This window comes from Stylophora pistillata, chromosome 14 (genome assembly GCF_964205215.1).
Source record: "Stylophora pistillata chromosome 14, jaStyPist1.2, whole genome shotgun sequence".
Classification (NCBI taxonomy): domain Eukaryota; kingdom Metazoa; phylum Cnidaria; class Anthozoa; order Scleractinia; family Pocilloporidae; genus Stylophora; species Stylophora pistillata.
Window position 1 is genome coordinate 13120590 of NC_142532.1, and position 23111 is coordinate 13143700.

The 23111-nt window shown below is 38.6% G+C and overlaps 1 protein-coding gene and 1 pseudogene across 1 annotated transcript in view; both read left to right on the forward strand.

The window, feature by feature from the left end:
• The window catches only part of LOC111343241 (uncharacterized), a 36595-nt gene extending 22337 nt beyond the window's left edge, over positions 1-14258 (forward strand). The window contains exons 25-29 of the mRNA XM_088744614.1: positions 792-973; positions 1147-1214; positions 6949-7041; positions 8539-13082; positions 13645-14258. Of these exons, the coding sequence (XP_088600740.1) occupies positions 792-973; positions 1147-1214; positions 6949-7041; positions 8539-13071 (4876 nt within the window). The 3' untranslated portion in view covers positions 13072-13082; positions 13645-14258. The remainder of the gene's footprint in view (positions 1-791; positions 974-1146; positions 1215-6948; positions 7042-8538; positions 13083-13644) is intronic.
• Positions 14259-15227: 969 nt separating this feature from the next.
• Positions 15228-22635, forward strand: LOC148716615 (uncharacterized; annotated as a pseudogene).
• Positions 22636-23111: the final 476 nt, after the last annotated feature.

Consider the following 23111-nt stretch of genomic DNA (forward strand, 5'->3'; position numbering starts at 1 on the left):
CCCTACATTGGCTTTGACTGTTGTTCAACATATGTTATAACATTAAAAATAATGAGTGGCCGAACCGTGCACAGACCGGGTTGTTATTAGAGAGGTGCCAATTTTCTCGACCAGTCATGGAGAGAAAGGAAAATAAAACCAATGCAGGGTTAATTTTTACATTTAGCTGAAAATTTCCCTGTGGGAACGTTGCAAAAAAGTGAATTAAGAGTTCGAACCGATCTGGTACAAAATTTTTGATATCTTCCAATAAAACGAAGTGAAATGTTAATGTTTTCGGGAGGAACTCTAATTACTATTGTCGTACGAGAAAAAAAGGGGTGATGTCTGTAGCCTAAAAAAATAAAAAGGCAACCTTGAAAAATTGTAAGTTGAAAAAGTGACCCATTCATCTTGAAAATTACTTACTCCGGCTTCTTGAGTGCGTAGGAAACTTCTCAAGTGCATGCATAACTCAAGAGCGTACGCTGTGGGGTTTACCGTTTGTTTTATAGCATAACTTTGATACATTGTAGCAAAAGAGTTCCTATTTATGTAACAAATATTACGTGACCAGAGAAAAACAAGCGCGCGGAAACAGTAATCAGTAATATAATGAAACAATAACCAGTAATATAATGACTACTTCAGATAAAGAATCCAAATCTTGTATCCCTTATCGGGCCGAAAGTTTCGAGAAGAGCTTAATATCACTCACTACCCCTGTTTAACGCTGGGGCTTAGGGAAGCTCAAGTTGTAGTAAAAAACGGTGGTAAAAAAATAGTGGAAAAATAGGGGGAAATTAATAAAACCAATCCCACTATCACCACAAAAAAACTCGAAATAGTTGTAAAGAGGCCAGTTTAAAAGCGAATAAGATACTCTTTTTACTATCACCTCGTATCCCTCTCTTAGAAAACTTTGAAAACAGCCTGGATGATGCCACAGTTGCTGTTCAATTAGAGCCAACTTTCACCAAAGCCTTGAAGAAAGGTAAGTTTTATTTCATCTGCCATTCAGGCCTTGTTATCAGCCTTGTTATCGTAGAATTTCCCGGCTCAAACCTACGTGTTCACACAGAACAAAATATCATTTGTGAATTGAAAATACCAATCTCTTCTCAGAAGAGGCACTTAACTAGTTCACACCAAACATTATTTTTATAGGAGCTGAAGCTTGTGTGCAGCTTAACTTGTATGATGAAGCAAAGATCTGGTGTCAGAAAGGACTAGCTGTATCCTTTGAAAAAGTGCATTCGTATAGAAGATTTAAAACGCGCTTCGACGGACAGTCAGACATTTATTAAGCGATCACCATGTATTAAGCGATCACCCTGTATTAAGCGGACCATTGTCAAAGTACCGAATTTGTTTCCCCTTAATTACTGTAATTTCACCTTTATTAAGCGGTCGTGGTCATCTTTGAGTGAGTCCCAACGGCGTTTTTTTTAGCATTGTCCTCCCCTGTATTGAACGGTCACTTAAATCGGAACCACGTTTTCCACGTTATCCTATTTGCCTTCTCAACTCACCAGGTCTCGCAAAGAGGCAACGAGCAAATCATCCATCGTTTATGGCAACTACTTTCGATCCCATTTTGAGATTAAAACTATGGTGCTGAATAATTCAGCTTAAAAGAAGATGTCTAAATCCAACTGTTTCAAAAGGTAATCGGAATACAAACTACTCAGTGAAAATGCAATTGTTCCACTTTTGCCAATTTCGACTCTGCAGATGTTCTATTTGTCGCTCTGTGCCTTGCTGTTGCTGTTCAACTCAAGAATATTTTGAATTGTGATCTGTCCTTCTTTCCTGATCGCTCTCATCTTGGTCCTCGTCACCTTATTCAAAGTCTGGTTCCTTTGTTGAAATCCTCCTGCCATTAAACAGCTTAGCAAGGATAACACGTAAAGAGGCATGTGGTGTCGACCTCTTTGTCAGAGGATAGGTCTGATTGCCATAGGTATGGCTGGGCTTAGCGCGCACTCGTTTCTTTGAGCACTGATATTGTTTACAGGTCTCCCTTTCCATTTATTGAAGGCTACAATTTGTCTTGCAATGATAGATTCCCTGCTCGTTCAATGTTCGGGGACGTATAGGGAGAAGCCGAACTCATGTCACACTGCAGTATTGTCGACACGTGGAAGACTTGGTGGTTAAAAGTAAATGAGCCAATTTGAGCCAATGGTGGAGGCTTAGGCAACCAACTAAATTTCGTTCTTACAGAAATCATGCCATGAACTACATCAAACGTAACACCAACCTTTCCACTCTGACTGATGGTTTAGATGTGGGTCCAAAGACCTCTTTAATAGCTTTGAAATAAGGGATAAGCTGATATGATCTTTGTCCCGGTAGGAAACTACTTAAGCTCTCAAAAGCTAAAAAGACAGCCTCTTTTTCCGTCTGGATTTATCACCGCTAAACCTAGCCTCGCTTAGGCTTTGGCTCGTAAATCCATCCGCTCTCCTCGCTCCTACCCCTCCTTGCCCTACCCCTCCTTGCACTAATAAAGCTCAGCGTTAATACCGATACCCAGACGGTTCCTTTCATTAGCTTTCATATGGTCATGGTCCTCTGCCATAAACATCGTCCTCTTGACTTTTTGGATGTACGGTGCAACTATTGCTAGATTCTCGATTATGTATGGCGGTTATTTAAAGATTTCCTTTTCCTTTAGCAAAATATGTAAACCCTCTCAACCAAAAACAGCACCTCTGGTTAGGCTCTCACTACGAGCTTGTGGCATTTATCGGCTGCATATCTACCACTATAATTTCTAGGGGGCTAATCTCGCTCTCGTCATCGCCGGGGCCTCAAGAATATCAGATTCTCTAGGTAAAGGCATCATCCGAGCTATATCTCGCGCTGTTTCAATTTATTCCCTTGCTATCGACATTTTGCACACTTGGTTTGCACAGGAAAAATGATATTATTATCCATTGCTCTTGCATGTACAACCGACACCAATAACAACAATCTTACAAACACGCGTCAGTTTTAATTTTGGGCATTTTTGAGACATAGGAAGGTGAAGGTGCAAATCGCGAACAGGCGGCGAAGATAGTAGCGCGCCTCGTTGGCCAAATATGTCTTAGTCACGTGTAAACTCGTCACCATGCACAAGTGGTTTGTCTTAATGTCTCTTTCTTTCCGCATTTATGTGACACTCATTTTATTTTCCTTCTAAATTAAAGGTTCCCTTTGGATTGCGAACACGCTTTGATGCTGGCCCTAGTCAAAGTTGACATCTTTTAATCTGCTTGCCATTCTCCTTATAATTCTTTTGTTTTCACAGCTTTCCTCAATCTCTGACCACTGTTCAGGTAAAAAAGCCTACTCAGGAGCCATGTGGCTCATCGGGCCGGCGCTTAACTCCGGTTTCCGTAGCATGAAGCGACTAGAGGTAATTCTACCCCCCCTGGATGGAATGCTAGTCCATCGCAGGGTTACCCCCAGCACTAAATTCGCCGGTACCCATTTAAACACCTGGATGAAGAGAGGCACTGTGAGAGTAAAGTGTCTTGCCTAAGAACACAACATAATGTCCTCGGCGGGGGCTCGAACCCGGACCACTCGATCATGAGTCGAGCGCACCAACCACGAGGCCACCGCGCCTCCTAACATGCTCTGTTAAGGAATGTTATTTAAAACCAAAATCTTCCCAGCTGCTTTCCTTCCCCTCTGAAACTGCTTGTTCTGATCCCATCTTAGTCAACATTAATTCGTTCTATGTCTACTGCTGTCACAGCTCTATCTATTCGTCTTTCTTAGTCTGTACGTGTGCCGATTAAGGCCCTAATTCACTCGTTTTCCTTCAGAGCTCGTTCTTTATTTCTTAAAATGTATGTCATTTACATCAAACTGGCGACCTCCTTTTTACTTTTATACTAAACAGACTTTGAAACCTTGTAATTTCTTAATTGTCCTTTTCTTTTATCCCATCAAAACAGCACTAAATCCTTATATATACATATATATACAGAAAGTTTAAAAATTGCGGGGATGGACAACTTCTGACGTCAAAAATATAAAAAATTTTAATAAAAAACGTTTCGGTCAGAGACCTTCAGTTATTTACAACTTTTGAAATAAAAAAAGAGTATTAAATAGGATCGAAGTGCTAATGATTACGTAATTACAGATAACGACTAATGAACTGGTGCTAATAAAAAGATAACAAAAAACCTAATTACAAAGAACGCAATGGACAAAATACGAGAAACAAACCCTAAAAACTAAGAGATAAGAATACTAAATATGTTAAAATGAGTGGCGTAACCAATTGCAAAGAAGCAATGCGGCAAGCATTAAAAGGGGAGGCCCACTTTTAACTAGAAACTGTAAACCCTAACAAAATCCCAAAACGAGGCCTTTGGAGCCCGAAAGGGCAAGTTAGCAACAAAATCCCTGGAGGGGCCCTTAAATGATACAAAACATAAAACGATCCCTTGGCAGGGCCTCTGCGTCCAATCCACACCTAAAGGGGCGACAAAATTCAAGAAAAGGACCTTTGAACGATCAATTAGTAGCGCCTAATTTAAGATGGAAAATTAATTAAAGCAAATTATATTTTTCAAATGAAATTCCTTTCTTTTATTCAAACCATGGGGTGCCAAGGAGAACAACTGAGCACTCCAATAAGCCTCTTTTGTGATTAAAAGCCTATCGATCTCTACAGAGCCACTAGGGGCCTGTACCTTATCAATGCAATGGAACGAAAAATCGTCCAGGGTGTGTGGGGTTTTGTTAAAGTGTATCGCTACTTCACAAGTTGTTTTGTTTGTGAGCATAGCAGATTTGTGATTTCGAAATCTCACTTAAAATTCGGTGGTAGTAGATCCCACGTATTGCAGGCGACATTTCTTGTAAGAAGCCAAGTAAATCACATTTTTAGAATCACAGGAAAGTCTTGAGTGAATGGTGTATATTTTGCCCGTCTGAAAGCTGAGAAATGATTTAGATTCAACAAAGAAATTCTGACAGAGGTCGCATCTTTTCCTATCGCATTTAAAGCAGCCATTGTTATGAGGAATGGTTTGTCTCTCGCTGGCAGTTTTTAAAACTGTCAGCGAGAGACAAACTTGTTTTGGGATTTTGTTACGGTTTACAGTTGCAGTTCAAGGTGGGCCTCCCCTTTATTGATGCTTGCCGCATTGCTTCTTTGCAATTGGTTACGTTACTCATTCTAACATATTTAGTATTCTTATATCTTAGTTTTTAGGGTTTGTCTCTTGTATTTTGTCCATTGCTTTCTTTGTAATTAGGTTTTTTGTTATCTTTTTATTAGCACCAGTTCATTAGTCGTTATCTGTAATTACGTAATCATTAGCACCTCGATCCTATTTAATGCTCTTTTTTTTATTTCAAACGTTGTAAATAACTAAAGAAGGTCTCTGACCGAAACGCTTTTTATTAAAAGTTTTTATATTTTTGACGTCAGAAGTTGTCCATCCTCGCAATTTTTAAACTTTCTACGTTCGTGTTTGCTGTGAGGTTTGGACTGCGAATCTTTATTGATCCTCCTGGCGCGGTGCACCTTTGTTGGCCTGAGAGTTCCACTAACGACCTACATATATATTTATATATATATTTAGTATAATTTCAGAGCTGAACAAAGAGTTTCCAGCAATCTGATTGGTCGAGCGGTTTCTTATATGACGCTATATAAACCGCTCCGCGCGGTTTATATAAAATGTTAAACTAAAATGTTAATAAATGTTACTAAAATGTTATGATTTTAGAAATTTCTCTGTTGTTCAGCTCTGAAATTATACTAAAACATTTATTCGCCTCAGGTTCAGTGAATATTGTCCAATAATCCCCTCGACTTCGTCTCGGGGATTATTCGACGATATTCACCTCGCCTTCGGCAAATAATTATTAAATATATATATATAGGAGAAGTAGTGTGGCACACGAGGACGGACAGCTTCGAGCGAAGGAAGACATATACTCAATAAAAAGTCTAAAAAGTTTAATAAAAAACGTTTCGGTCCGAGACCTTCATCAGTTGTAATACAATGACTTAAAAATTCCTTAAATAGATTTATATAGGGCGTGATGACAAATATAAACAAACACAGTAATTACTACGCGAAAAATTATCACTATAAAAAGAAATAGAAAAATTGTCCAATCCACTGAAAATGTAAAGGAACCAGCGTTGACTTGAAAGGCGAGAATTGTACTAAAATTCCCAATTAACGCTGAGACTGGGACCTTTGATGCCCGCCCAATTTGAAAAAATTCTCCCCATTAATTATAGTTATTAGTTATAATTATAGTTATTATTAGTTATAATTATAGTTAAACGTTTTTTATTAAACTTTTTAGACTTTTTATTGAGTATATGTCTTCCTTCGCTCGAAGTTGTCCGTCCTCGTGTGCCACACTACTTCTCCTACCATTTATCGAGGTTTGGACTGTGAATCCTTTTGGATCCTTCTGGCGCGGCGTCACTGTTGGCTCGAGGCCTTTTAACTTATTATATATATATATATATATAATAAAATAAATGAAAAACGAGAGTCCTCTTTTTCTTTTTCTTTTTCTTTCTCTTTGCTTTTGCGCTACGCGTTTCACCGCTGTTGCGGCTCTTCAGGCATAGCAAAGTGTGTTTATTGACTTATTACGTCACAGATCTAATTGTAATTACAATAGTTATTGTAATTCGAAGCACGCAAATATATATGTGTATATATATACATATATATATATATATGTATGTATATATATATACATATATATATAGTTATTCAGCCTTGTTAAGCTTATTTAAAACGCTCCCATAGAGTAAATTTCTGCTAAGTGTTTCATCGAGTTCTCAAAAGCCAAAAAGGCACTTCGCAACTAGAACATAAAGAAGTCTTGCAGTCTATGATTGACATCCTCCAAAACACTGCACGAAACAATCCTTGGGCCTTCGATCCTTCCTCTCAGCAGTTCATTTGACTTAACGCTATGAAGATAGACGATAATAGCAAAAGATTGCGTCATCTACTAAACAAGTGTGTTGGTGAGACAATCGCATCCGGAGAGATAAAGCCACAGCAAGAAAAGGTAAACTTGACAATCCCTTCACGAATGTTTCTTTAAATAAAACTGTAGAGAAGCTGAAACGAGCATCTCGAGTTCACAGCTCTCAATCCAGGGACCGGTAAAGTAAACCAACTAATTATATCGCTGTATCGTTACGCAGGAGCCCATATTTTTCCAGTATTGGAGGCGAATGACCCCTCGTTTATTAGGGGCAAAATATTAGTGGTGATGAAGTATGCTTCAGGAACCACGTATTATTTTTCTCTGCCACTTCGAGGTATACCGAGGGCCTTGGACAAACTATTAAGAATAAAAATCAGCGATAATAATTTTAAATGATGTTTCAATAACTCGTTCATAAGTTTTGAATTCTAAATGTCAGATTCCTATGAATTCAATTTATATGACAGAAGCAAGTTGGTACCCAAATCTGCTCTCTTGAGGAGTACCTTGGACCAGCTCACATTACTGTTAATAGTTAATGTGTTTTTTAACCAAGGTTGAACTAACTATTTGATGATGATTGCGATAACTCTCGGATTGTAAACTCAAAGTCATAAAGCTTTCTGGTCCAAGGGGAGATTTGAGTCACACCTAAAGCACGATAGAGTTAATCTCGTCGGTTCTGCTTCTGCCGGCAAAGTTGTCACCATTTTGAACAAAATCAAAGTTTAAAACTGCTTTTTGATCTTTTTTCTAATCTGGAAAAGCTTGCTGGGCATTTATCACTGATCAATATGAAATTATGATGGTTAAAATAACTACAACAGTTAATTTTAGTCGGAAGGTATTTCAAACATCGACTATCTCTATCGATTTAAATCGCCGGTATGTGTTTTCCACTTGATTTAAAACTTCTAGTATTTGAAATAAAAGGCGAAGTACTTGAGAATCAATATTCCGTGGTGGTATAATTCTGTTATAAGCTAAGGTTGATTGCCGCGTCACTCGAAGAGTATTGGCCCATGTGAGGCAAAATGACGGGACAGAGAGGAACAATTCAGGAGCTGGCTAACAACTAGAAATTCTTGATCCCTCCGAAGTCACATTAATTTTTAGTAAAAAAAATTTTTTTCTGTTTTCTCAGACGTCCACACTGAAATAATTTCCGTTTTCCAAAGTGGCTTCCATAGACAAAACTTATCCTCAGACTGTTCAACATTACATTGCTCCCAGACAGAACATCAAAAATTGGTTAGCCTTAAGGCCGAAGTCTTCTAAAATATACTTAAGTTCTAAAGATTATAAATAGGCATATTCCAATGGCTAGAACATAAGCCTGCCTCTCTATCACCTCATTTTTCAGTGCCTAATCATTTTCACAAATATGACATCTCCGTTGATAATTCACATCGAACGAGGAATTGATAAGAGCCAGTGTATCTCATCGACCAATTATGGAGGTCTAACAAGGAGAAAAAAGGTCTCTAAACTTTAATGCAAGACCTTCATTCGGACTTAAAACCAAGGGTGAAATAAAGGTATAATAAAAGTTTGCACACATTTCCAAACCCCTAGGGAGATTCGAATCAGGAGGTAGAACGTACAACCAAAACAGCGAAAGAAAAGGCCGGAGAAGAAAGGAGTTGCTGCAATATTGGCAATCCTTATCATAGTCTAGGACAGTTCGAAACAGCCATCGAGTACCATAAGCATCATCTGGAAATTGCCAAAGAGGCGGGAGACAAGCCTGGAGAAGGAAACTGTTATGGAAATCTTGGCAATGCTTATCGTGGTTTAGGACAGTTCAAAACAGCCATCGAGTACCATAAACGTCATCTAGAAATTGTCAAAGAGGTGGGAGACAAGGCTGGAAAAGGAAACAGTTTTGGAAATCTGGGCAATGCTTATCTTGGTCTAGGACAGTTCAAAACAGCCATCGAGTACCATAAACGTCATTTAGAAATCGCCAAAGATGTGGGAGACAAGACTGGAGAAGGAAACTGTTATGGAAATCTTGGCAATGCTTATCGTGGTTTAGGACAGTTCAAAACAGCCATGGAGTACCATAAACGTCATCTAGAAATTGCCAAGGAAGTGGGAGACAAGGCTGGAGAAGGAAACTGTTATGGAAATCTTGGCAATGCTTATCGTGGCCTAGGACAGTTCAAAACCGCCATCGAGTACCATAAACGTCATCTAGAAATTTCCAATGAGGTGGGAGACAAGGCTGCAGAAGGAAACAGTTATGGAAATCTTGGCAATGCTTATCATGGTCTAGGACAGTTCAAAAAAGCCATCGAGTACCATAAACGCCATCTGGAAATTGCCAAAGAGGTGGGAGACAAGGCTGGAGAAGGAAAAAGTTACGGAAATCTTGGCAATGCTTATCTTGGCCAAGGACAGTTCAAAACATCCATCGAGTACCATAAACGTCATCTAGAAATTTCCAAAGAGGTGGGAGACAAGGCTGGAGAAGGAAACAGTTATGGAAATCTTGGCAATGCTTATCGTGGTTTAGGACAGTTCAAAACAGCCATCGAGTACCATAAACGTCACCTAGAAACTGGCAAAGAAGTAGGAGACAAGGCTGGAGAAGGAAACAGTTATGGAAATCTTGGCAATGCTTATCGTGGTTTAGGACAGTTCAAAACAGCCATCGAGTACCATAAACGTCATCTAGAAATTGGCAAAGAAGTAGGAGACAAGGCTGGAGAAGGAAACAGTTTTGGAAATCTTGGCAATGCTTATCATGGTCTAGGACAGTTCAAAACAGCCATCGAGTACCACAAACGTCATCTAGAAATTTCCAAAGAGGTGGGAGACAAGGCTGGAGAAGGAAACAGTTATGGAAATCTTGGCAATGCTTATCGTGGTTTAGGACAGTTCAAAACAGCCATGGAGTACCATAAACGTAATCTAGAAATTGTCAAAGAGGTGGGAGACAAGGCTGGAGAAGGAAACAGTTATGGAGATGTTGGCAAAACTTATATTGGTCTAGGACAGTTCAAAACGGCCATCGAGTACCATAAACGTCATCTAGAAATTTCCAAAGAGGTGGGAGACAAGGCTGGAGAAGGAAACAGTTTTGGAAATCTGGGAAATGCTTATCATGGTCTAGGACAGTTCAAAACAGCCATCGAGTACCATAAACGTCATTTAGAAATCGCCAAAGATGTGGGAGACAAGACTGGAGAAGGAAACTGTTATGGAAATCTTGGCAATGCTTATCGTGGTTTAGGACAGTTCAAAACAGCCATGGAGTACCATAAACGTCATCTAGAAATTGCCAAGGAAGTGGGAGACAAGGCTGGAGAAGGAAACTGTTATGGAAATCTTGGTAATGCTTATCGTGGCCTAGGACAGTTCAAAACCGCCATCGAGTACCATAAACGTCATCTAGAAATTTCCAATGAGGTGGGAGACAAGGCTGCAGAAGGAAACAGTTATGGAAATCTTGGCAATGCTCATCATGGTCTAGGACAGTTCAAAAAAGCCATGGAGTACCATAAACGCCATCTGGAAATTGCCAAAGAGGTGGGAGACAAGGCTGGAGAAGGAAAAAGTTATGGAAATCTTGGCAATGCTTATCTTGGCCAAGGACAGTTCAAAACATCCATCGAGTACCATAAACGTCATCTAGAAATTGCCAAAGAGGTGGGAGACAAGGCTGGAGAAGGAAACAGTTATGGAAATCTTGGCAATGCTTATCGTGGTTTAGGACAGTTCAAAACAGCCATCGAGTACCATAAACGTCACCTAGAAATTGGCAAAGAAGTAGGAGACAAGGCTGGAGAAGGAAACAGTTATGGAAATCTTGGCAATGCTTATCGTGGTTTAGGACAGTTCAAAACAGCCATCGAGTACCATAAACGTCATCTAGAAATTGGCAAAGAAGTAGGAGACAAGGCTGGAGAAGGAAACAGTTTTGGAAATCTTGGCAATGCTTATCATGGTCTAGGACAGTTCAAAACAGCCATCGAGTACCATAAACGTCATCTAGAAATTTCCAAAGAGGTGGGAGACAAGGCTGGAGAAGGAAACAGTTATGGAAATCTTGGCAATGCTTATCGTGGTTTAGGACAGTTCAAAACAGCCATGGAGTACCATAAACGTAATCTAGAAATTGTCAAAGAGGTGGGAGACAAGGCTGGAGAAGGAAACAGTTATGGAGATGTTGGCAAAACTTATATTGGTCTAGGACAGTTCAAAACGGCCATCGAGTACCATAAACGTCATCTAGAAATTTCCAAAGAGGTGGGAGACAAGGCTGGAGAAGGAAACAGTTTTGGAAATCTGGGAAATGCTTATCATGGTCTAGGACAGTTCAAAACAGCCATCGAGTACCACAAACGTTATCTAGAGATTTCCAAAGAGGTGGGAGACAAGGCTGGAGAAGGAAACAGTTATGGAAACCTTGGCAATGCTTATCATGATCTAGGACAGTTCAAAACAGCTATCGAGTACCATAAACGTCATGTTGAAATTGGCAAAGAAGTAGGAGACAAGGCTGGAGAAGGAAAAAGTTATGGAAATCTTGGCAATGCTTATCGTGGTCTAGGACAGTTCAAAACAGCCATCGAGTACCATAAGCGTCACCTGGAAATTGCCAAAGAAGGGGGAGAAATGCTTGGGATTGCCATAGCTCTTTGTAATCTTGCTTGCAGTTCTGAACGGCAGGGATGTCTCGAAAGCGCCCTCGACTATTTTGTTTCGAGTGGGAAGGTTTTTAATGAGCTTCGGGCTAGTCTTCTGACTCACGATGCATGGAAGGTTTCGTTCCGAAATGTTTACCAAACAGCATACAAGGGTACTTGGCGCCTTCTTTTGAGACAGGGTGAGGACGTCAAAGCTCTTCTTGCTGCCGAGGAGGGACGTGCACAAGCTCTAGGAGATTTGGTAGATGTAAAGTATAACTTTGGACAAGCCTATCCTCGGTCGAATTTTGGAAAGCGCTCTGATTGCCTTTCACTAAAAAACATTTCATCAGATGCAGTTTTTCTAGCAATAACCGGACCTTACATTGCTTCGTGGGTCATTCGGAATGGGAAAGTTGTCGGATCGAGAATGAAACATGTGAACAACTTTGTTTACCAGGATGAATTAGAATTCTACATCACCTCTCTGAATAAGGCTGCTCTCTCACAAGTTATTACAAGGCCTGCTTCTCAATGTGAAATAAGTTTACCTGTAGTGGGCCGAGATGGAAAAGGAGCTAGCGATGGTTCTCTGCGAAACTCGATGACAAATGCCCTGAGGAAGCTTCATGATATCATAGTCACTCCAATCGCTGATTTGGTGGATGGAGATGAGATTGTATTTGTTCCTGAAGGTCCACTTTGCTTGGTGCCTTATGCAGCATTGGTGGATTCGAGTTCAAGGTATCTGTGCGAATCTTTCAGGATTCGAGTGCTTCCATCCTTAACCATTTTGAAATCAATAACTGACTGCCCGACAGAATTTCATGTTAAAACCGGTGCACTGCTCGTGGGTGATCCGAGTTACGAACAAGTTATTTATCAGGAGAAATTGCTTAGTCAGCTTCCGGGTACAAGGAAAGAGGTGAAGATGGTTGGAGAAATCACTGGCATTGCTCCTCTCATTGGAGAGGAGGCGACAAAGCATGAGGTATTAAGGCGAATGTCTTCAGTTGCCCTAGTTCACATTGCAGCACATAGTAAAAAAGAAACAGGAGAGGTTATCTTGGCACCAAACATCGAGAGGACAACTCGTCAAGCTAAAGAGGAAGACTATTTACTGAGAATGGAGGATGTCTTACAAGCTGGGCTGCGAGCGAGGCTGGTTGTGCTTAGCTGTAGTCACAGCGCCTGCGGAGAGGTCGTGGCTGAAGGTGTGGTTGGCATTGCACGAGCGTTCTTGGGTGCCGGTGCTCGATCTGTTCTGGTGTGCCTGTGGGCCATTACCGACGATGGTACTCTGATGTTCATGAAACATTTCTACAGAGCCCTCGCTGAAGGAAGGAGTGCCAGTGAAGCTATCAATCAAGCCACGAAGTGCATGAGAGAAACTGAGAAGTTTAGAAAAGCGTACTACTGGGCGCCTTTTGTCCTCATTGGAGATGACGTGAAACTGGAACTAACCGAAATGTAGATGTTCTCAACGTGAGTGCACTTTTGATTTCGTTAAGTCAATGAAAAGGGAGACGTTAATCATAACTTTATCCAAACTTTGACAACTCTTGAATTAGGATTTAGGAATCCTTTCAGTTACTCTGAGGTCAAATTCAGTTTTATCTTTTTACACTTCATTTTTGATCGAACAGCCGAGATAGCAGGTGCATAAAACAAAGAAAAAAAAAAGGGAAGGAAATGTGTTTTGAGTTGTTTATCTTGATCACGTATATATGATGGAGTGGGGGTAACCTGCCTGGGCGGGTTGCCCGGTCTGTCGGACAATTTGCCATGCCTCAAGGTGGGGTGACCCGCCCAGGGTCGTCTTCATATTACATGAGCAAGCACGTCATTAATTTCTCACACCGGGATTCCGGGGTTGTAAGATTGTATGTAAACGAGGGCTATTTTTCGACCAAGGCTAGGCGGCTTACGTCATCCACTTGGGGTTCCCATCCCCATGTAGAGAGTCCCTTACAGGAACTAAAAAAAGAAAAAAAACTCAAATTTGAATATGCCTCTCTATCTCGTAGTTCTTTCATTTTTCCTTTAGGTCATTACAGAGGGATTTGTGTGCAGACAAGACAAGACGAGATCCCTGGCGTGTGACATCGACCGATGACAGATTAAACTAACAGAGGGAAACCACAAATTAAATGTTAAGCTACGGCTGGAAGCATTAATTGAAACCATATCGATTAATAGCATGTATGTACAGTTCAAAACTCTTTTTGGACTTTCATTATATTCAAACAAAACATTTTAACTAATTTTACGTTGTCCCCTTAAGGATTATTCATCACCTTTTTATAAGATATCGATGTGAAACTTTATGGTCATGTGAATTATGTATGGAGTCATTTTCACAGACACGAATAACAATTTTATGACTTTCCGAACAGCTCCAAGCATAAGCGAAATACTAGTTTTAATTTTGGCGTTACCGATAATCTAAAGATATTTTACCTTTGAATTTTTTAAAACTTGCTAGAAGTTGTACATATCCCTATTTTACATGCATCAGGGCAGCAAAACTTTTTTGAAGTATTTTAATTCATAGCTTGCATTGATTTTTAAATCGTTATACCACTTGCCACTTTAGAAGTAATGTACTAGTCGAAAAAACTAGAGCAGACATTCTATTAAATTGTGAAATGCGGTAACAAAGGAGTTCCTTTCTATTTACTTCGTAGATAATCCAGTTGTGGTCCACTTCATTAACACCTTTACTCCCAAGATCTTCATATCGATTCTTCTTACTTCTTTCTATATATTTACTGCAGTTTACACCCCGAAAAATTTAGTGAAAATGCCGCCGGTGTCCCCCGAGTATCACTCGTCTGGTTTGCATTGAAATATTATTGTAAAAGGAATCCTGGAAAAAAACAAAACTGGCTTGAACAAAGCTAACATTATTCTGTCTAATGGTGGTCGAATCCCTTCCACACCACACTCCCACCTTGTCTTCATAATCTTTTCTTGCACATTTATTTCCAACAGAACATTACATTACAAGGGTGTAACCCACGAGTTACGTCTTATTCGCTGAGATAAGTGGAGTTGGTTCGATTAAAATCAAGGTCAGCTGAATAGGTTATCAAATCTATTAAAAGATATCCACATTTTACCTGGCACCCTAGTGAAGGGACCGAAGCCACTCTTTCAAACAGCCAAGTATTCTCTCCTACCGCCAATTGCAATCCCTGAAACCACATGCAGGTTCGATTTTCGTCAGTTACTGGGATCTGGATAGGAGCGTGGGCTCATTTCCCAAACAGCGGCTGGTACCCGCTAATTATTTTTGAAATTGAGTTGCTCGCTGAGACTAATCGAAACTTTTCAACCCTTAGCTCGGAGCTCTTAGTATCTAATATTTCCTTACAGTGTCACGCTGATTCAAGCATTAGGGTCAGCAATAAAGGAAACCTTTCATTACCAATCCTCTTGGGGACAATCTTGATTACTGTAGCGGTTGTGGAGAGGTGTCTAATTATGTAATGTATGAGGATAGCCAGCTGGTGGCAAAAGTACGACATGCTTTAATTCAAAAGATGTTACTAAAATATAATACGTACAAGTCAAGGGGATAAAAAAAAACCAGATATTTTCCCGTGGAGGAAAACATGATACATCAAAATGAGTAGAATAAACCGGAAGGAAATGGCAAATTATCAACAGATGGATGAAAAACTGTCCATGAATTTGCCGAAAATTGATCCAAGGTAAGGTTTTTAAGAGATGTAACCGTAATAATATATCTTAAAATATGTTTCATTGGGTGCATTTGATCTGAACAGGTCACTCTACTAACTGTGCCTCACGCTTCGTCCAAAAAGGAAAAAAAATATCTGTTCATTTAAGCCCAGGCAGAGGCTACTGTTTATACGTGTATAATAGCACATACAAGCATATATACACATTGTACATATAAAACAATCAATCATTTATAAGAATTACAGTGTCAAACAATGAATGGACTTCACACGAGTCTCTAATTTTTCCAAGTTATTAATGAGCAAACGGGAACATTTTACTTTTGAAATCAGTAATCTTCAAACTCGCTATTAACAGTAGCAGATTCAAACCTTGAGCAAAAGGGGGGAGGGGGGTTGGGGTCTGTTTTTGTTTGTGTGTGATCACCCGCTACCTTCTCTTCCCTCTAAGTTTCTTTTTTACCCAGAATAAGGTGGACCCCGGGCCCCCTGCGTCCCTTCCCTGGATCCGCCACTGATTAATAACAGCTGTCCCTTCCCAGTGCAATGCTGGTTTGGAACCTGAGCAGAAAGAGATTCGCAAGTCATCATTTATTTTACATTTGTACGAAAATTAGAAATAGAAAACGAACACAAAAAAGATACTTCCCCCATGAAGAATTCAAATATTCAAGGACTGGATGAACCTTTCCAAACACTAAATATTTTTTTTGCATACTTCACCATGTACCACTTTCCCTTAGACAACTTAACTCCAAAGAGGGTGACCAAGGGGAGGGTCCCCGCCCCAAATCACACGAAGTTTATTAAATGTGTAGAGGATAATGAGGAAATATCCATTCTGATGTTAGGGTGTATTTAAAGGGTAAAAAACTGAGAATGGGGGTATTTCAAGGTGGAAACAGCCGGGGAAAGCGCATATCCATATCCTTTAACACTTAGGAATGATGAACACGAAAATCTTCACACGAATTATAAATATCGACTGCGAAACGGGTGACGAGAACTGGGAAACGTATCGAACAAAGTTAGTTTTCTTCATGCGATCCATATTTTGATTTTTGTTGGCAAGGAAATGTGTGTTCCTGAGAAGGATAAGCTTGTTTAAATATTTTTAAATCAAATAAACATTAAAACCACAGCATAATTGTCCATATGTACCCACTGGATCAGTTAAGAGGATAATAAACGGCACCTGTAGTCCTTCCTCTTCTGATTTTAGTCTTAAACAGTTTATTGCACTCATATGCAGTTTTTAGATACACGAGTGTTATATCAAAATGTTCAGTAAGTAATTACGAGGCTTTATTTCAAGAGGGTAAAGTAATTGAGAATACTAACAAATTTGTGGCCCTCTGAAAAGAAAAAATAAAATTTAAATAAAAAACCTAACCCTAACAATAAGTGTTAAAATCGTTAAAAAATTTAAAGCAAAGTATTCTTTACCATGTTTCAACAAGAATGCATTACTCTTTTTTAGCTGCTATGCGTGTCCATTTTCGAACAAAGTGATGACACCAAGTAAACAATTCAAGAAATGCAGCTCAGGATGTCCTAGAGCAACAGAGAGCCCGAAGCCGTCTGAATACGGTAAATAATTTTCAAAATTCAAGCTGTTTTAAGTTTTTCTACTGTCAAACACTTTAATAATGCTTTAAACAAGACCTGGCACTTGTAAGAGCTCTACTGGGTAGAACCAATAAGCTTATTTCAACCTAAACCTTGTCTATTTGTGACTTTCAGATTTAGTGTAATTGTGAATAATTTTTTTTAATTTATTTTTATACAGAAAAAGAACCAGAGAGTGTAAGTTCTGAACCTTTCTACATCCTTAGCTGCAAAAGAAAAGGATCAGCATATGCAGTTCACGACTGTAGACTTAGATCAAGAATCACATACTCTTTCGCTTTAAACTGTTTGAGAACTCAGGCTTTGAAATGAAAACTCAGTGAAATTAAGATTGCATTTTCTACGTGGTAGCAACTTAGTAGCTTCTAATATTTTCCTAAAAGCTACATGTATGTGTAATTGATTGAATGCTGTCTTATCTTGCTGTGTGACAGCTTCATCTACAAGCTAAGTAACGCTGTTCTACTGTCCTTAATTTTTTAAAGTTACATTGAACTGACTCATGAATTGCAAAATGGGAGAATTGCATCAAGCAGGCTATGATTGACTATATCAAGTATAGAATTTTTGAGGATCAGTTAAAAAATTGAAAGCATTTAATGTTTTAGGTATTTTTAGTTAGGCTTACTGTTTCAAATTGTGTAGCTGTTTACCATGAGACAATACTTGACTTGTATTTGAAGATATTTATAACAATTATTTGACCAGTTAATCAAAAGCATTGGGTGTTTTAGGCATTGTTAGCAAGGTGTTATGCTAACTGTTTTAAAGTGTTAGCTGTTTACCCTGAGACAACATTTGGATAGTATTTGAAGATATTTACAATATTTATTTACTCCACGGTGATGATTTGTCAACAAATCGAAAATGTTAGGTGTTTCAGGCATTCTTGGTAAGAAGCTATTTACCCAGGTGCTAATATTTGACTTGTATTTCAAGATATTTATGAATATTTATTAATTCCAAGGTGATCAGAGACAGACCAGTTAACAAATCAAATGCATTATATGTAGGTGTAGGCAATCTTGATTATGATTCGGTACTATTTACATGCTTTAGTATTTTTACAAAGTGTTACAGTGTAAGCTGTTGTGATAATGTGACTTGGACCAAATTTTTATTTTATAATTGAGTAAATATTTGCATAGTGCTGGACATACATGCACTTTGTGTGTCTTATTTCTCTCTTTGATTTCACCCCGTTGAGCAAATCCTTGTCAACGTTTACTTCTGCCTTAATGAGCAAAACTGTTCAAAAATGAAATATTTGATTGCGTTTGTACGTGGGACAGATAAGGCGTAAACGTATATCTTTACCACGACAAAGTTTCGGCAAATGTTCACCTACATGTATTTTTACAGGATGCGTAAAGAATAAGCGAATGCAGTTTTTTGCCTTCAATTCTTTCCGTGCAAACAACGGTCAAACATGACATTTGACTTCGCAGCAAACATGACTAAAGCGAAGCAAGTATGGTCTTTGCCATCCGTGCAAATCCGTCCCTTCGTGCAGGAAATTTATCCATTTACCTAGTATTTACTGCAGCAATAAAGTTGATTTTTTTGATCCTTTGCTACGCTGTGTAAATGCGTGCAAACATAACATTTACTTTTTGTGTAAAGGTCATCAAAGCGAAGGAAATATTTCTTTTGTTTCGTATTTGCTGTCATGTAAATATGGAGTAAAAGCAATAGTTAACGTCTTTGCTTCACTCGTAATTTTGGTACAAACACAAAGTTTGACTTACGCGCAAATACGATCACAGCAGTTTAAAGATAGTATTTGCTACACATGTAAATCCATCTTTTCGCGCAGCAAATTTAACAATTTAACTCACCTTTCTGCATCTTTTCTTTATATTTGCTATGGTATGCGAACAATGAGTAAATGCGGTATTTACCATCTTTGCTTTGCGTGCAAATATGATGCAATAAAAAAGATTGCATCTGAGCAAATATGAACAAAGTCGATCAAATGTGGTATTTACTTCTTATTTACTACGATTTTGCTACGGTTGTAATAATTCCGTTTTTTCGTGCAGTGTACAAATATGAGAATTCCTTGCTGCAAAATTCTTGATACTACATAGAACCGTTTTGCTTTCGAAGGATGGCCTTACACATCGTAAAATACTAGTGTTACCTGAACATCTACGTTTGAATTTTTTTGATAAACAAACAATATTTTGGATACAATGTATATATGAAGTTCATATATTTTGAACTGCGGTGTTAGATACGTATGATGCACGATCCTCGCAGTAGAGAGCGCTATTTATGCAATAGCGAAAATCAGACCTGAAAAAAAAAAATATATATATGAACTTCATATATACATTGTATCTGATTTATCATCACGGGTTTATTACGAATCAACTTAACGGCCTGTTCCCAGTTGGCTTGTTAGCTCAATTGGTAGAGCACTGCACTAGTATCGCAGAGGTCAGTGGTTCGAATCCCGTACAGGCCAGATTTTTTTCAGGTCTGATTTTCGCTTTTGTATAAATAGCGCTCTCTACTGCGAGGATCGTACATCATACGTAAACAATATTTTCAAAGCAAATTGTTTCACAACATTTGACAACTAACCTAAGGTTTGACGAAATTCTTAATGGGATATGTCAACAAGACGGTAATTTTTCTCAGTAATTCTTCAACAAATTTGATCATAAACAGTAACAACAAGAAAAAAAATTATTTCTATTTCGCAAGGTATATCTAAAGTCGGTTTCTTTGAAGGTAAAACCTGAGTTTTTCTAGCTGATTGAAGTGCACTCTTCTATTTATTTTTGTTTTTAATTTTCTTTTAATGCAAATGTCAGTTTTTTATTAATTTTTTTAAAAATATATAAATGCTTAAAATTATCGCTTTCAGTTTGTGAAGCCTATTCGTTGGAATACCGTGACTGAAACCCTAGAATTGGTTGAAACGCTAATAACAAAAATATACATTGAAAGTGCTTAATTTTCTTGCAAATTTTAACATTGCGAAATGAAGTTTTAGCTCGGCGTGCATTGTGGCAGAATACAGCAATAAAACATTTTAAATTACGGATGAAGTTTTGTTTATATATAATTTCACGATAGTTTTTCCAGGCAGTTGAATAAACTAAATTTCATACCGATATTTTTCTTCGTTTGAACTACGTATCTAGAAACATTCGAACAACTTTGTAATTTTCATTTGCGGCCCTACAATTGGAGCAGTTCAGAGCTTATCTCTTCCAATTGCGAATTCCTTAATGAGATCAAGCTGTGCGTTGGTTTCTTCAAGTCAGAAGTCATGAAGACCCTTGTTGTTTTAAGTGTGTCTCGCACTTGCTTCTGCGGTGAGTCTCTGGGTAATCCTTTATGTGTTTCGTTTGTAGAATAGTTTAAAATGAGTCCATGAAATTCTTCTTTTTCTGCCTAAAAACATCTGTTGGCTGCTATCAATACTAACAACCACCAACATTCCTCATTCTCGCATTTTATAATGGTATAGCTCTTACACATAAGAGAAAACGATATAATTGCAGGACCTAGATTTTGGCAAGGCATCTATCTAATTCAGAGTCCGCTTCTTGAACATTACTTTTAATTGTTCTTTTAACTGTTCTTGACCCTCTAAGACAGAGCAGAGCCGACCTCAGAATGGCAAAGGAAACTTTAGAACGTATCCAAGAGACAGTGGTGGCATAGTCCTCTCCTTTCTTTGCTGCGACTAGCTCTGGGATTTTTCCCGTGTAGCAATTGGCCGTCGTGGTGTTTCTTACGAATCGGTTTTGCGACACTCATTTTAATGCGCTTTCATTGGTTTATTTTCTATTCCACAGGGATTTGATTGCACCTGCCAACCCGGTCTATCGTGCAAGTTAACCAAACAAATGATCGTGGATGGCAAAACTATTCCAGTCAAGCAATGCAGGAGAGACGATGAGGAGATTAATGTGGAGACAATCAACGTGGACCCCGAATAGCAGATCAGTGCGGCTAACACAGCTTACAGAGTCAAGTGTTTCCTGGGAATTCTTATGGTAAGTAGGGCGCAGCCTAGGGAGGGGATTGTCTTACTTAGCTGAGAACGAAATGAAGGGCATTTCTAGAAAATGGAGTCAAAGACAAATTGTAGTTTACCTCTCGAATAAACCAAAAGCCCATCACCAGATCCTTAGGTAAAGGAATCCGCATGTAGTTCAGATTGAAAAGCAGTTTCATTAGTAACTATCGAAATTTAGCTGTGGAATATATTACCTTGCAAGACATTCCAGAACCAGATTTAAGAGAAAAGCTCACCCAGGTTTGTTTCATTTTAGAAAATATTAATTGTTGCCAGAACATTCAGCTCTAAATTTTATAACAGATAGCAAGGTCATGTTGGGTGTGTAGATTCAAAATGTCTTTGGTGAGTTCATTGGTCAAAAACAAGGAGTGCATAGACTAAGATGCAATGTGTTACATGGTAGTGTTGGAAGAAGCAAGATACTCTTAAAGAGAATCCAATGTGTTGCATTGAAAGAACAGTCTTGCCACACAGTAAACTAATGCCAGATATTGTCTGTGATAATTCTTTATTTGAAATGAAGTCCAATTTTTACATTTTTTATACTTTTAATGTGTAACTTTTCAATACATATACAATTATGCTAACGTTCGCTTACTTAATGTTTCCCTGTGAATAGCTTCTTCAATGCAAGAAAGAATGTTAAGCAGATTTCACTAATTCATCAAGCCCCAAGAATATCTCAGAGCTGCTGACATCTGCTGGATACCCTCATTTAAGCATAACAGAGGAGAGACAATACCTAGCATATGAGTGAATTTTTCTGTATGAAGTCATCACAAAGCACCTCCCTGCCTTAGATGACTTGAGGAAGGGACTGGCTTTTGTTAAAGTGTCACAAACAACACTCCTAGATTTACTTGAGAGACTTTTTGATGTTCAGAAGCGTGTGTTTCCTCCACACACTGGCAAAATTGATGTCACTGATGCTCAAGTTACATCTGGATTGGAAAGAAGCTACTGATCCTGTTAACCAAACCGCTCGACAGTTTTTTCACCAATACACAGATGAATTACACGAGAAAGGTGATCCTAACATTATGAGTATCTTTATGTAATAGCTAAATAACCTTGACACAAATAAAGTTTATGATGATGATGATGACGCTAGTGGTTGCCTTACTCATTGGTAACTGTTTTGGAATTCTAAGTTGGTGTAAATGTTAATGGTTTTGTACGATCATAATAGTGACTTAGGGAAGAGGATCATAGGAAAGAAAATTTTGATACACATGGGAACAAGGACATATAAACAAAATTGATGTTGTATTTTCATGACAAACAAATTCCCCCAAAATTGGAAGGTAGTTAAATTATGAATACAGTAAACTTCCCTAGTTAGCTGGGTCACAAACAACAAGAAAATCTTATATATATTATTTGTTTAAACAACAGGTGGTGCAGATAACAATGAAACATTAGAAGACCTGGTAATATTTTGGACTGGTTGTCCATTACTACTCCCTGACATAGCTACAAAGTTACTTGGAAAGTACCTTGAACCCTTGAACATCATCAGACCAAAATTTTAGCAGAATCTAGCACTTTCACGCTAAAACTTTCCATCCCAGTAGTGCACAAGGAGTACAGTGTATTCAAGTATTACATCAATAAGAGCATTGCTTATGGCAAAATTTGTTTTGGCAAGATATCGACATGAAAGCATAGTTGTGGATTGGTACTAGGTGCCCTGGTAGACCTTCAAAGACATTAATAACTCCACCAGGTCCTTGTTTTAATCTTTCCATCAACAGATGGAAATAATCCCTTGGTACACCACCTGCATCAATTCCTAGCTCGTCTACAGATTTAATGGACAAGCGTTTAGCTATGTCAAAACTAGGGTTTTTATATTTTCTAAGCATCTGCTTCAAAATGTCTTTGTTCCTGTGTACCTCCACATCAAGATCACAGCCAAATGGCTTCGCAGCCTCCTCAGTAAATGCTTTGAGAGAGTTTGCTGGAGCCTTTGTATTGCTGCTAAGGGTGTATCCGAAAGCACTCCTCATCTTCTTTGGCACTTTCAGAAGCTACACAAGTGACACCTTTCAAAGGAAAAAGGCTTTAAATGACAGTTTTTCCCTCTGTATCCATCAGCTTGCTTATGTACCAGATGCCACATGTCTTGATAAAAGA